This window comes from Adiantum capillus-veneris, chromosome 1 (assembly GCF_014529385.1).
Source record: "Adiantum capillus-veneris isolate H3 chromosome 1, ASM1452938v2, whole genome shotgun sequence".
NCBI classification, from domain to species: domain Eukaryota; kingdom Viridiplantae; phylum Streptophyta; class Polypodiopsida; order Polypodiales; family Pteridaceae; genus Adiantum; species Adiantum capillus-veneris.
Window position 1 is genome coordinate 179,102,896 of NC_140931.1, and position 15,912 is coordinate 179,118,807.

At 40.8% G+C, this 15,912-nt stretch overlaps 1 protein-coding gene across 1 annotated transcript; it reads right to left on the reverse strand.

Moving 5' to 3' along the window:
• Positions 1-2,224: 2,224 nt before the first annotated feature.
• On the reverse strand, positions 2,225-3,899 carry LOC147466081 (glycosyltransferase 6-like). Its single transcript, XM_086523760.1, has one exon. The coding sequence runs from the start codon at positions 3,715-3,717 to the stop codon at positions 2,389-2,391; it is 1,329 nt and encodes a 442-aa protein (XP_086379886.1). The 5' UTR covers positions 3,718-3,899; the 3' UTR covers positions 2,225-2,388.
• Positions 3,900-15,912: the final 12,013 nt, after the last annotated feature.

The following is a 15,912-nucleotide window of genomic DNA, read 5'->3' on the forward strand; positions in this document are numbered from 1 at the left end:
TTGCCCACAATGCATATGCATTGCAGGAAAACTCTATGGCTTGCCGCATTGTCAATGGCTGGCCATTGTATTGTCTATATGTTTGCGAGCGATTTTCAAGTGTTAAAATTGACTCGTGCCTCTAAAAACAACACAATGGCGATCCCTTTGAAAATACGGCAAGCCATAAAGCTTGTCCATAAGGCATATGCATTGTGGAAAAGCTCTAGGCTTGCCATATTGCCAACGGCTTGCCATTGTGTTGTCTATATATCTGCGAGCTGTTTTCAGGCCATAAAATCTCTTTGCAACTCTAAAAACAAAACAATGGTGAGCCGTTTGCCAAATTGGCAAGCCATAGAGCTTGCCCACATCGCATATGCATTGTGGGCAAGCTGTATGGATTGTCGTTTTTCTAAACGCCTCACCATTGTGTTGTTTTTATGTTAGGTTATGTTAGGTTAGGTTTAGGTGAGATTATAGGTTAGGTTAGAGCTGTCGACGGTATAATAGTCGAAAAAATACAAACGGACACACAAGATGACTCGTGTACTTCTAAAAATGCAAACGGACTTCGGTTAGGTTAGGTTATAGGTTAGGTTTAGGTTATAAGTTAAGTTACATTAAGCTCGGTTGGGTATAGGTTTTATGTTATGTTAGATTATACGTTAGGCATAACGACTATAGGTTGAGTTAGAGCTAGCGTCAAATTAATAGTAGAAAAAATGCAATCGGACTTCGATTAGGTTAGGTTATAAGTTAGGTTTATGTTATAAGTTAGGTTACGTTAAGTTCGGTTAGGTTTATGTTATATGTTAGGTTAGATTATAGGTTAGGTTAGAGCTAGCGTCAAATTAATAGTAGAAAAAACGCAATTGGACTTCAAAAGTGCAAAACAGACTTCATGAACCTTAATATATAGTCATTGACCAATAAAGACGAGATTATTGCCATGTGGTCCTAATCTCCGTGCACCTCTAGACCGCGGTGTGCGTGGATCGGGCCTGGCTAGAGAATGTGAGGTTGTTAGAGCTAGCAAAAAATAGTTGAAAAAACGCAATCGGACTTCAAAAGTGCACACAGACTACTAGAACTTTAATATATAGCACATCTTCAAGAATGTGGGGGAGATCATCTAGAAGACCATCACTAGAAAAAGGGAGAGCAAGGCCCAAAGAGATGACCTACAGGCTGTGGGTCAAATGCCAGAGATGTGGCCTCGACTTAAACCCAATGGAAAGTGGTCTATACCAAAAGGTCCATGGGTTCTGAGTCGCGTAGAAGAGCAACAAGGGAAGAAGACTATATCTTCATTCAAGACTCCCATAGGGTGCATGCGATGTTTGAAAACGGATTTTACGAGAGATGACAATTTCAATGGTCTTAAGTCCCACGATTGGCGCAAATTTTTACAGTTCATCTTACCAATTGCCATAAAGGGTTGTTTGACAGATGACATTAGAAGAAAAATCTACAAAATCAGTGAGTTGGTACGCTGGATCAGTTCAAAAGAGATAAGAGAAAACAACATCGATGCAACACGCTTAAATGCTATTGAAGCAGTGTGCATGGTGGAGAAGTACTTTCCAACAAACATTCTTATCATCTAAATGCATGTACTTGTGCATGTGGTCGATGAAGTTGCAGTTACTAGGGTGGTCCATAGCAGGTGGATGTTCTTCTTGGAGAGATTTATGAAGACTTTAAAGGGGTTTGTTCGTCAAAGGGCTTGCCCCGAGGGTAGCATGGCCGAAGGATGGCTTGTACAAGAGTCTCTTGTCCTCATCAGTGAATTTTTTGTCTCAATTGATCCAGAGATGCCCCAAATGTGGACTACTGAGGTTAACATCAAGGTGGCAAGGGACGAGCCGCAGGGACAAGGCATCGTTAGGAAGATGGACATCACAATGCCAGAAAAAGTTATGAGATTTTGCCTTCTCAACTCAGACATCATGTAAAAGTGGCTAGAGAGATACGAAGGGAAAAAGAAACAATGTTTGACACATCACCTTCAATTCAAGCGCAACCGTGTAATTAAAAATCTTCCTTTTCTAGATCATCTTCAAAAATTGCCTGACTTTTCAACACTGGACGATGGTTAGACGGTACCTACGCGATGTCTTGTAGTGAAAACCCATCACATATAAAGCGGCATGTTCAAAGAAGCCCTAAAACGAGAAGTGAGTTCTTCATTTGGTTGTGTAGCAACCATGTCATCTACATTCAAAAACAAGGAGCCTGCTCAGGAAACACAAAAACCTCTTTAGGTAGCACACCTTTTCTTTTAGCTGCAACTGTTGATGAGTTTGGCAAAAAAACATTGTGGTCTTACGTAGAAACACTATTTCCTTATCTACAAAATATATATTTATATTTATATATATGCGGTGAGGGAAAGGAAAGGGTAATTCAAGCGCTGGCGGAGAGGCGGACATCGGGGAGGTGGAGGGCGTGGTGCTGATAGCCCAGCGTGCGTAGGACCTGGTCGTCTGCGTAGTTGAGGGCGCGCACCAGCCCATTCTGGCATTGCTCCTTGGAGTAGATGCTGTTGTGGTGGCCGCTGCAGGGCTGGCACCCAGTGAAGTGCGTGATGAAGGCGCGCCGCTCCTGTACGGTCAGACCACTGAGTTGCTGCTCGCGAGCTTCGGCCATCGCCGGCAGCAGCTTCTCCTTGCCCACAGCGCCCTCTTTCTCCAGAAGCGCCATCAGCTCATCTTCCTGCTTCTGTTCCAGCTTGCGGTAGCGCTCCTCTGTTGCCTCGTAGCCGTCCATGAGCTCCACCCAGTAGCCGCTGAGGAAGAAGTCAAGCTCGACACGGAGCTTGCCGGCCCAGAGCTGGCGCTCTCTGATGAGGAGGTAGACGAGGGCGGCCTGGTCGTCGGTGGGGTTGGCGCGGGGGCGATCTGGGAGGTAGTCGGAGAGGATGTGCTGGAAGGCGTCGCCCATGGGCGCCTTGGGCCCCATGCTCGCCCACCGTTCCATCAGATCCAGGGACCATTGGCAGTTGCGCAGCAGGAAGCTGCCCGCATTCAGCCCAAGCCAGCTACGCTTCTCGAAGATGAGGCTCTCCCACCCCTGCACCACCAGATTATAGCGCCCATAGCGCTCCAACGGGATCTTGAACTCCATGTCCGTGATGATGGCGTCTGCGTCCACCCACCAGATCCACTCCACCTCCGGATGCGCCAGCATGGTGGCCCTCACCACCGGCAGCTTCGCCCAAAACGAGGGCATGTGCGGATCCAGCAGCGCCGTGTTGTAGAATAGCCCCGCGCCATGAATTCTGCTGTAATCCACCTTGTTCTTGAAACAGCGCAGTAGCAGATGGTCGCCTTCCGAGCTTGCGCAGGGCGATGGCTGCGTTCCCGTGAGGATGAACATCTGCTCCTGCTTCACCTCCGGATGCTCTGTGGCCCATTCGCGGCGTTTGCGATCCCAGTGCAGGATCGGTGTCCCGAGGTTGTATTCGGGGATTAGCGCCTCGTCCTCCTCCTTCTCCTCTGCCAGCACCACCTCCTCTTCACGATTGGCCTGTGAATCCTCTGTGCTGCTTTCTTCTTTATTTACATCGATGTCCGTGAATGCAGAGGTTTCTGCCAATTCAGCTTCTGTGTGGGGCTTTGCTATCATGGATTGATGGATTGATCTGGCCATTGGCGTAGCTGCAGCACATTCGCCATCGATAAACAGAAGAAGTGCCCACAGCGCACAGCTGACGAGAAGCAGACGAGATGCCATGTGAAGAGGAAGGGGTGGCCGGTGCTTGCACACAAGTCTTAAGGCGCTGCACCTGCACACATACTGAAGAAAGCAGGCGCCCTTTTCGCATTTTGGAGTGGGAGCATTGGCCAAGCGAGAATGTGCCGGTCCGTAGAACGTTGAAGTCGCATGAGGTGGTGGTGGTGGTGGTTCTGACGTTTGCATCAGTTGAGCTGTAAAATTCCAGAAGAGAGCGCGATACCTCGAGCTCTTGTGAGACGGACGACGTGGGGGCCGTTTTACTAATAATAAGTTTACTTGCAGGCTTGACTCTAGGGGAGGCTAGGACGTGCCATCGATTTCTGCACTGCATGCCAAAACTTAAAAAGTAGGGAAAATTACCAAAATACCCCTCTAATTTTGTGGAAATTCTCAAAAAACCCCTCAAATTTCAAAAATTCCCAAAATACCCTTGTATCTATTTTTGTTGGATTGTTCAAGATTTTTTACTCTTTATTTTTTTTGATAATTGAGATCCGTTTTTGCATGCTTAACATGTAATTTGCAACAAACTACCTCGCAAGAAAAGGCAATTATGTCTAGAGATAACGAAGCAATTCATCTCCAAAGCCTACATAATCGACTCAAATTTTGGATTTAGCATCTTATATTGATAAGCAATAAGCCTTCTTATGAAAAGCTAACAATTTTTTTTTTCTTTGGAGAAATTTAATTTCACAACCAGGTGTATTTTGGGAATTTTGAAAAATTTGAAGAGCATTTTGAGAATTTATGACAAAATATTGGGGGTGTTCTGGGGATTTTTGAAATTTGAGGGAATTTCTACAAATTAGAGGGGTATACCCCTCTAATTTTGTGGAAATTCTCAAAAAACCCCTCAAATTTCAAAAATTCCCACAATACCCTTGTATCTATTTTGGTTGGATTGTTCAAGATTTTTTACTCTTTATTTCTTTTTGATAATTGAGATCCGTTTTTGCATGCTTAACATGTAATTTGCCACAAACTACCTCACAAGAAAAGGCAATTATGTCTAGAGATAATGAAGCAATTCATCTCGAAAGCCTACATAATCGACTCAAATTTTGGATTTAGCATCTTATATTGATAAGCAATAAGCCTTCTTATGAAAAGCTAACAATTTTTTTTTCTTTGGAGAAATTTAATTTCACAACCAGGGGTATTTTGGGAATTTTGAAAAATTTGAAGAGCAATTTGGGAATTTATGACAAAATATTAGGGGTGTTTTGGGGATTTTTGAAATTTGAGGGAATTTCTACAAATTAGAGGGGTATTTTGGTAATTTTCCCTAAAAAATATGACCCCCAATTCTTAATTACTCAAGATAGAAACAATCTAGAGACTTTGAAATTAACTTTTATCTTGACCTTAATTTTTTGGGTTCTTATCCAAAGGTGCTCACTGCTCACATTTGTTTCAAGCGAACGTGCAGGAGCTGTGAGTGAAGGCAATGAGCTCTCGTCCCAAGGGTGACGATTCGGTCCCAGGTGCAAAAGGAGGTGGATGTCTCAAGTTCGAGCGTCGCATTCTACAATATATATTTCTACCACCATTTTTGGCATCCCAAGATTAGTTTTTATTAATCAAGAGCCTTGATCATCAGAGGCACTCACCTTTCAATTGGGGTCGTTTTTCCCATGCTTAGGACCTGTGGCACATAAAGAGGACGGGTGCAGGGCTCGGGAAAAGATAGGTTCGCTTTATCAAAAGCTTGTTCAAAGTGAAAAATTGGCCGGCTCAAATTTGGGCAAAAAGGTTCTCAAGCCGGTTCAAATTATGGAATTTTTAGTTAAATATGGTATGATTATCCCTTTAGAGTGAGCCTACTCATTTGCGTGTGAAAAGGTTTCAAAGCCTGGTCCACAAAAAAATATTTTCTGAGCCCTGGATGGGTGGCTCCAATGCAATAGGTAGTATCATCACACACATACAAGCACCCCCCCCCCCCCCCCCCCCCTCAACCTTGGCTAAGGTATAAAAGCCAATTTTTGTAAGTTATTTTTAAGTTTTGGATAATAGAAACACAGCGCGAGCTAACGTCGCTCACTTCTCTCTCTCGCGCGCGCTTCCTACTCTTTTTCTGGTTGTCACATTGCAGTGCCATCAGTTGCGTTGCAACCGCAGGTAAGAGCTCTACACATTGACGTAAACATATCATGGTAATCCGTACCTTATGGCGTCATCGATCCGCGGCCTAATTTTTTTATAAGTAGGAATTTAAGCTAGGAAATCACAAAGTAAGCATAGGTGGGGTATTGAAGCATCATTGCTAAGCATTTAGATGCATTCGCAGTCAAAAACGACTAGGTCAAAAACTCACTGCTATTCTAGGACGTCCTGGAGCAATTATCCTCCCCAACAGACCAGTGGTTCAAGGCCCTCTGCCTTATGCACATGCAGTTCAAACTAAACTTGTTTTAAATCTTTTCTCTACATTAGGAAGGGCATTCGGTATAGAAGGTCCTCTTTATTTTCCATGGGATTAAAAATGAGATTAAGGAATGAGCAAATGGGGGACTGCCATGTGGATTGAAATGGTGGGTGTGGCAGGCTCTAAAACTGAGTGGTCAAACTTATAGGCCTAGAGGTGGAGGGGTCTTTTCTTTATTAATAAATGAGAAAATAAGAAAAATTAAACCTTTTTTCATAAAGCTGGGGTAAAAACCACTATTTCTCTCTCTAGAGGCTATTGACTCCCCCCCTCTCCCTCCCTAAAAAGGGGTCTTTCAAAAAACGTGTTGACATTCTCTCTCTCCTCTTTACTCTCTCTAAGGTTGCAACATCTACTCTCTCTCTCCTCTTTAGCTATGAGATCTACATCTCCTTCTTCAAGCCCACTTTTCCCTCCAAATACCTCTTGCAACGGAGGTTTGAAACCTCCCTTCTCCATTGATCACTCAGCCTTACCTTCATACCTCTACAGAAAGCTGTAGATCTACAACATTGGATACTTCTAAGGTATCTTTATCAATACCTTCCTTCTCTATTGATCACTCAGTCTCACTTTCACATCTCTATGGAAAGGTACAAATCCACAACACAACTGCTTCTAGAGTATCTTTATCAACACTTTCTTTGGTCCTTTTTCCTCATCTAGGTGTGAAGGTGAGGTTAATCACTCAGCCTCACCTTCAAACCTCTACATGAAGGTATAGATCTGAAGCAGTAGCTGCTTCTTGAGTATCTTCATCTCAACACCTTCCTCAGTCCTTGTTGCTAATCTAGCTCTGAAATGATCTCCACTCACTCATCCACATCATTTTGGAGGTTTGGCATAGGGGTATTGTTGGGTAAGATTATTAGGCTTCTTCAACATATGCGTTGGTAAGGACAGTGAGCTTCATTCCTACTTCCAATGTTCTCGTATCTTTGCTCACTCACCATGCAGGTTTTTGTTTCCATCTTGCATGTAGTGATTTGTAGTAGTGCCATTGTCTGCCTTTGTATACATCTTAGCATTTCTTGTTATGCCACACTAATAAAAACTGTGCATATGAACTAATCTTCATTTTCGTCAAAGCATGTGTTGCATTGATTTCATGGCTTCTTTAGGTGCTCGTCAACGTGGGAGTTTTATTGACTCAATAAGTTGCACCAATATGCAAGACGATAGCAGTTCTTCACTTGCTATCATGACTACAAATTATTTATGTGGGTGAAAATGCAGCTAAGTTTATGCAGTTTACACAAGGTATCAACCAAACATATGGCTTCTCAGACACATCATTGGAATGGGAAGATCATGGGTTTCAAGAAAACTCAAGATGGCAACCGTCTACCAAAGGTATAACATGTGTATATAGCTTCTCTATTGGTGCTTGACATGTCTTTGCCTCAACCTAGGTTTCTTGCCAATTGTACATGTTCTGCTTCTATTTAAATGTTTTGGATTGTACTATTCAATATATGCATGATTTGGCGTGTTTTCCTTTCATATAACTTTGTAGAGTGGGAGTCATTGGAATCTTTTAGATGCGGCTTTGAAGCTATTTATGTGGACCATGGCAAGTTTTTATATGCAGAGTGTTTATCTTGAGAGCTTCCCTCACAAGAGATATTCCTCTATGGCCACGCTTATGCCACATCAAATGCTCTATTAGCGGTGAAAATTGGTATGCAGATACCATATTGCAAAGAAAAGCTTGTCAACAAAATTTCCATACAGAAGATGGAAGCAAACAATGGGAGTATGGGAGGCGCTCGACTCCAATATTGTTTTTCAAGAGATTGTGGACCTTCAAATATTCTCCCACACTAATATTTTTCTCAATAGTTGTGTCAATGATGACGGGCACATTAGCAATCTTTCCAAGTACCTCAATCCATGAATAGTATTCTTTTTGTGTTGATAGCAAAATTGTAAGGCCTAGAAAAGAGAAGGGTTTTACTTGTAGGGACATGTAATTCCCGTCATGTATCATTGTACAAGCTCAAACACAAGGCCTTATCTTAATAAAAATTTTGATTTACATCACAACTCTATGCATAACTATTGATTGTAAGGTTTAATTTAAGTTCTTTTAATCTTTCATTCAATTTTATAGGTGTGATAATTTTGGTATTTCATGAATGTTTTGAGTTCTAAGCATTTCAACATTAAAAGTAATTAAACCTTAGAAAATGGAATCCAAGAGTTGTATTATTGTGCAAGTGCACGTTTAGTTCTCTATTTATCTTCTCCGCAAAAAAATAATTTAAAACTCAATTTTTAGTAATTAAGTGAATTCTAAGTAGTACTCCATGGAGGCACACATGTGTGATTATGAACTCGTTTTAAAGGACTTACACCATATGATTGTTGATTGATTTTCTAAAGCATGTGTACAAATCTGACAAGGATTGTTTATATTGCCTATTGAAATTTGTCAAAGGGCTTGCTAAGAGGGATTACAGTAGATGATCACAATGGCCTTATCGACATGGGCATGGGGTGTATAGCTAGTGCCTAAGGAAATAGAGAGGGATAAGAACAAATGAAAAAGCACGAGGAGAGATAGGAAGGTTAAGGATATAAGTGAGCATGAAGAGGCCTCAATGAAGCTTGTGCTCCTACATGAATCTAATCTGACGGACAACATAAATTAAAAACTAGATGGAGATGAGGTGATAGAGGAGGTTCTAGACTTCCATCTACTCCATTTTCATGCAATGGTGATAAAGGGTCATCGATTTCTTTTTGTCAATGACATTTTCAAAGACTGTTGGACTTCATAGTACAAGAAAAATTCTTAATTATTTCACGCTCCAGCCTTTAGTATGGAGCTTTGGAAATTATGGGATTCATGCTTTTTTTATATTTTTGTATATCATGCAAAGCGACTATGATGGCTCTCCATTTCCCATTCTTCTTATTCATTGTGGTGGGGGAGGAGGTGATTGTTGTTTCTATGCAAGTATATAGCTCTTGTACTTTTTTCTTCACTCTATAGGACTGTCCGTTCCTCTGTGGTTTGACCTGTATGCTTCTTCCTCTTTTAAACTTTCTTTGTCATGGTCACTAAGGGTCTGGTCTTGCGTGCCCTCTTTGTAAGAAGTCTACTTAGCTAAGAAAATGGGGTCACTTGGAAAAAGATTCAAAAGAATGTGTTGCGTTCGGGACTTGTATGGTCCATCAAAGTATGGGTTTTTTTTTGCACCATGATCAAGTTACATGCCTCATTTTTGGCGCGAAAATTTGGAGTTTTCCATGTGGGGTTATGTTCCGGGGACAAATTATGGCCAAATCAGGCATCTTTTGCACCAAAGAACCGCATCGAGGGGTGTTTCGGGACCCGAGGGGTCTATACCAAGCTCCATGCACCACGATGCTCAAAATCCCTATTTGACCTACATTTTATGGCCAAATCAAGCATCTTTTGCACCATGGTCCGGATCCCTTCGGTCCCGAAACACCCCCCGACGCTATTCTTTGGTGCAAAAGATGCTTGATTGGCCATAAACTGCAGGTCAAATAGGGATTTTGAGCACCGTGGTGCACGGAGCTTGGTATACATCCATCGAGTCTCGAAACACCCCCCGATGCGGTTCTTTGGTGCAAAAGATGCCTGATTTGGCCATAATCTGTCTCTGGAACATCACCCCGCATGGAAAACTCTAATCTTTTGCTCCAAAAATGAGGCATGTAACTTGATCATGGTGCCAAAAAAAACCCATACTTTGATGGACGGTCTCGAAACACCCCCGACGCGGTTCTTTGGTGCAAAAGATGCTTGATTTGGCCATAAACTGTAGGTCAAACAAGGATTTTGCACACTGTCTGGCACACGGCGCTTGGTACAGAGCCCTCGGGTCTTGAAACACCCCCCGGTGCGGTTCTTTGGAGCAAAAGATGCCTGATTTGGTCATAATCTCCCCTCAAAACATGGCCTCGCATGGAAAACTCCAATTTTTCAACCACAATTCGGCCAATATATTTCAGCAAAAGAGAATATTCCGACGAACCCCGGTCTCAAGCAGAGCTCTAGATCGGGGATTGATTTTTGGTTTTTCAGTGAGTGATTTTAGTTTTTCGACGAGTGATTTTGCTCATGTACAATGGATTCTTCTCATTATGGGGTCTTAAAATTTTGTTTTTCTAAATTAAGAATTACAAGGGTAAATCAATCTCCATACTTAACACATTTCCATGTCCATCTTCAACAGAATAATTTGTCAAATCGCAAGAATTTTCACTATCATTAGTGTAGTTAGATATTTCTTAAGTTGACTCAAACTTTTTTTAAAATTCCATTTTAGGTATGTAGTATAGTTGTGAAGCTTCTACTATATCTCAATAAAGATTGATGGAAATCAATACTCCTTTACGCTCAATAATAAACTGCAACTTATTGCATAACTTCTAGTTTTTTAAAACTCCATGTTTTGGGTCCTGAATGACAAGTGCACACAATAAAATGGTAAAGGTTGTATTGCATTAATCAAATACATGAGCCCACTGGCTTAGCATATGAGTTTTGTACTTAATGTTCCATACATGAGAACAAAGATAAGCTCTCTCTCTCACTACTGCTCTATTGCTCTACCTTTTGGCCCCTTCGTCTTGCCTTCCATTTACAACACCTTTCTTTGAAGCTGTAAGTCTAGGAGACACTTCCAACCGATTCTTGGTTGTTGAGATTTGGTTCCACACTTGAATCTCCATCTTGGCTTGGTTGATTCTTGGTCTGCAAAACTAAGCCACAAAGTGACTGATTATATCTCCCTATGGCTTGACTATTCAAATATTGCAGGCATGAAATTCCACGTCATTAGCTTTTGCGATACACCTTCTGCAGATAAAACATGAACACATAGATCTACAATATCATAAGCTAAATACAATGCGAGTTTCTTAAATCCATAGCTGAATTCGATTTCAATATAAACATTCAAAACTTTACCTCTTCCAAGAGCAAGTATTTGAACATTGTTGAATTTAGACCAACCCATATTGTGGCCTACATTGCTGAAATGCATTGGAGTCAAGTTTTCCAACCATTGACTAGCAGTTTTCAAATAAATCTTTTGGAGGCACTAGTACCAGTTTTCAATGTTGTTGAATATAGGAGAATCTGTTAAAACAAGAGATGATTAATAAAGAATCCTTCTAATTTCAAAGAAAAAAGAGCTCCAATAAGTCATTCATGGAAAAAATACACTAACCTCACATGCTTTGTAGGAACTGACACTTACCTTAGGATCCTTTGCCAACATTGAAAACTTGTGACCCTTCATAAGCCTTACATACATCCCTTGCATTCTGCTACATTGGCACCATGTATAGTAGACCTCTACTGCATTATAATCATTTTCCGGGTAGCTATGAGCAAGTACACTCTTGCTAGAAATTACTTGCATAGTGAATAGTTCACACACACACATACACACAGTAAAGAAGGAGATGTTGCAGCAACTATGAAAAAGATTTTGAAAAGAGATAGGAAGCTAGAGTAGGAAATTTGATGTTTCACGTCAAGAAAGAGGTTATGTAACTTGAAAGAGAGATGCAATCTTGGAAAGAGAGTGAAAATGGAATGGGAACCTAGAAGTTGGAGCTATGGAGATAGAAGTTGTAGATTTAGAATAAGATGTTGGAGCTATGGAGAAAGAGGTTGCAAATCTAGAAGAGAATATGTTGGAGGTATGAAGAAAGAGATTGCAGATATGGAAGGAAATGTTGGAGCTATGGAGAAAGAGGTTGTAGATCTAAAAGGAGATGTTGTAGCTATGGAGAAAGAGGTAGCAGGTTTACAAGGAGATGCTGTAGCTATGGAGGAAGAGGTTGCAGATTTAGAACGAGATGTTGTAGCTATGGAGGAAGAGGTTGCAAATCTAGAAGGAGATGTTACAGAGGTAGAATGATGTGGGTAGGCTACTTTACAAAAAGATGTCCTAGTATGAGAAGAGGAGGGAGAGAGATGTTAGGGCATTTTAGAGAGAGAGTGGGGATAAAGATTGCAGATCTGTGCTTTTCAGCAGCAGTTGAGGGGAGAGAAAGAGATCTTGGGAAACTTTTGGAGGGGGAGAACAAGAAGAGAGAGAAGACAAAGAGGGGACAAAAGAGGGAAAATTTTAATATTTGAAAATTGAAAAGGTGCTTTTGGGGGGAGAGTAACTCCAACCAGACCTAGTAAAATCTGCATATATTCTCCAAGAAAATAAGCAAAAGTATATTTATTAAGGCATGTCTAGGCTATCTACCCCACCATTCTAGCCCTTGGTCAAAGCTTGATTAAGTTTTAAATATTTCCTTAAACTGCCTAATAAAGAGGCCCTCATATACCCCATTCCCTTCCTAATGCATCACAGCAATACATGCAACATGACCTTTTTAATTCTATGTCGTCCATTGTTCACCCCTTTCCTCTGTAGAGACATCGCCAGGTACATCCCAATCCCCCTCTACGTAATGGCCAATTTTATATGATTTTAGATGTTTGGCAGAAAATATCAAGCCTCCTTATGTTGAAACTGTAAACAAAGATGTTAGTGGAGATTACTATGATGACAATCATGAAGGAGATAATAATGAAGGTCCACAGACTCATGGACCCGGTGAAGGGGATGGGCATCGAGAGAGCTTTTATAGGAAGCTTTTTAGGGAGCTCTTTTTCTAATTTTTACTTGCAGAAGAAGAAATTTAAAAAATCTTCCTAGAAAACTCCCTCAGAAAGCTCCCTCGTGTGGCGAGAGCTTCAGGAGGAAGCTCTCACTCTCTCTCTAGATATATATATATATATACACACACACATCTACATACATATATATATACATATATGTATATACATACATGTATATATATATATATATATATATATATATATATCTAGAGAGAGAGAGAGAGAGCTTCCTCCTGAAGCTCTCCCCACAAGGGAGCTTTCTGAGAGAGTTTTCTAGGAAGCTTTTTTTAATTTCTTCTTTTGCAAGTAAAAATTAGAAAAAAAAACTCCCTAAAAAGCATATATATCCAAAAATTAAACAGCTACACTATGATGATTTCACTTTCCTTATTGGATTGGCAATAATCCAAGGATCTTTTTCATTAAAAACAAGATAATAGTTAAGAACTGCGTTTTTTTAAAGTGACATGGATAACAACTGGGATGCCCAGCATCACCTGCATACAGTCACGTGCTAACGAATTGTTTTCTTGTGGCTATGGGTGCAGGGGAGGGCTACCTTCTTTGATTAAAGCATTCAGTTCTAAGTTATTGATGGTTGTGGATGTTCGCTTAACTTGAAGCTACATTACTCCGAAATTGGGGACGACTGCATCCCATGATTTACATTGATATCTTTACTGCCTTGTACAAAATTTATTTTCAACTGCAAATAAATTATTGTACAAATCCATTGTATTGTCCTAGAATTAGTGGTCTGTGAACTGTAGTGTTCGTTTGCGTGTATATAGGTATATATATATGTATTTAGAACTGCTTCATACACAATAAACGCATAAGAGAGACTGACATGTAGGTTTTTCTCTCTCAGACCCTAGTTCTAGTTTTAAATCGCCTATTATTTTATAATTTATTATATGATAATAGGCTAGGGTGCTATCACACAGTCACCGTGGTCCCCATTGACCTGACTAGTGAAAGGTTGCTAGCACAACCATTCCACTCTATATTCTCACTTTTTAGAAAAATTTCCCCTGTTTTTTACTTTCCATTTCACTAGTTTATTACGTTTGTCTACCAGGTTACTGGAAAGCTCACTGCAAGAATAACGGTCTGTTCTGACCCAGAAAAAAGAGCTCTAATTTCGGAAAAACTACGACTTGCTAGAGAAATTGAAAGCTTCTTTCCTTATATCTCTCATAGAATACGGCCTTATCTGCACAGGGCTGTAAAATTCAATAAGAAGTAAAAATCTGTATAAGAGTTTCTAAACCTCTCAACTCTTTCATACGATGTAATCTAACTAATGTTCTTGAAAATCTATGCAGATTGTTTCCTTATCCCAAGGGCTCTCTCTTCCTATGGAACCCCTTTCCGTTGCTTCGTTACTTGTGTTGAAGTGTATACAAGATAGTGAGGCTTCAACCTTAATTTGTGATGCCTCGAAGGAGTCTAGTTTGTCTCTTGTCCAGCTTATTTCTTTTGACCAATGGATGAAGGTTCTTGCTCTCCTAATCTGGCTGGTATTGCCAAAGCCCATATGCAAGACTTAGCTTTCTTCTCGTCTAAAGGATCTGAACTATCCAATCTCCTCAGAATCTTTTGCGGGCTTAGTCCCATCTTTATTACGGCTCCCTCCACTCCTATAGTCCCTCCTCCTAACAGCCTATTTTGTAGGGATGCTGCTGCTTTGGAAGCATTAAAAGAGTTTCAGAAGGACCTTTGCTCACTTAGTGAAGCGTCCCTGTTGGATATGGTGCCGAAAGTATCAAGGGCCTTTCCTTTTTTACCTTCACGTCAGATCGAGGTAGAATCCTTGGGGGTTGAGCACAAACTTTGGTTGTTCCCAAATAAAGGGTTTATTTCACCTATCTCTATGGAAACTTGGGTCTTCCTTGCCAACTTGGCACCTGCCACTATTGAGGAGTGCAAACTTAAAGTCCTCAAAGGAATTTAGCTTTTGGATAAAGGTGATCTGATTAAAGCTCCGTTCAATATGAATTTCCTGGATGATAAAAAATGCGGTTCAAATACTGGGTTATATGCAAGAACCAAAGGTGTAATGACCTTTAGTAAAAACAATGCAGATTACTATACTGAAACAGTATGGAATGTATTCAGGCCTTACCTTAAGTGTGCATGCAGATTTTTAGACCCTAAAGCTTCTTGCGAGTCAAGCATCATCTGGTTTGACCATGCAATTTGGTTTTCCCTCAACAATCTACCGAGTATCTTTTTTGACAAAGCTGAAGAATTCCATCTCTCCCTCTTTTGTTCATGGCTTGGTGGTCAAGCTAGGGAGCTGGTCCTTGCTCAAATCACTTTTATTCAATACAGATCAATTATGTGTGACACCCTCCAGGAGCTTGGGTCAGATGAGTGTGGCACTCTTCTAACCACATATGGCAGTTACAAAGGAATAAAGAGTATTGTGGGGCAAATCAAGCCTAACATGGATGATGATGAAACTCAAGTCTCCAAACGCCCTAACACTCTCATCTCTCCTGCTGCTTCTTACACCTCTTTTTTGACTCCCTCCTCGAGTGATGCTGTTTTTGGAAGAGGGAGGGGTAGAAGTTATGTTAGAGGCCGGGGAAGAAACCTACCAATCAGAAAAAAAATTTGGATATGTAATTTACAGGTACAGAGGAACGCCTGTGGCAGACTTTACCTACCGCCAAAGGAAGAAGCTTGTAATAGAGTATTTTCACATTGCTTGTTTACTAGCAAGATTTTGGATTTCTTTACTCCCCAAGCTATCTTTTCATAATGTTTTGGACATGTTTTTGGATCAACTCTATTACTAAATGAAGTGATGTTTGGTTGGAAATACTTTCCACCTATCAAGAATCTTTTTGATTCGAATGATTTCCTGCGTAATGAGAAAGTTCATATCTGCTCTTGTCATCTTTTTTCGAAGTTTTGTAAGACTTTTGCTAACTTTGGCTCACATGTGTGTACTACTGAGGTTGGAATTATATCTGATATTTCTATAAGGAACCTCTTGAAAAAAGTCTTGAACCATATTCCCCCTTTTCCACTAAATCCTCAGCTGGCCTTAGTGGCTCTACTTGAATGCCTGGCCGACTTGGCC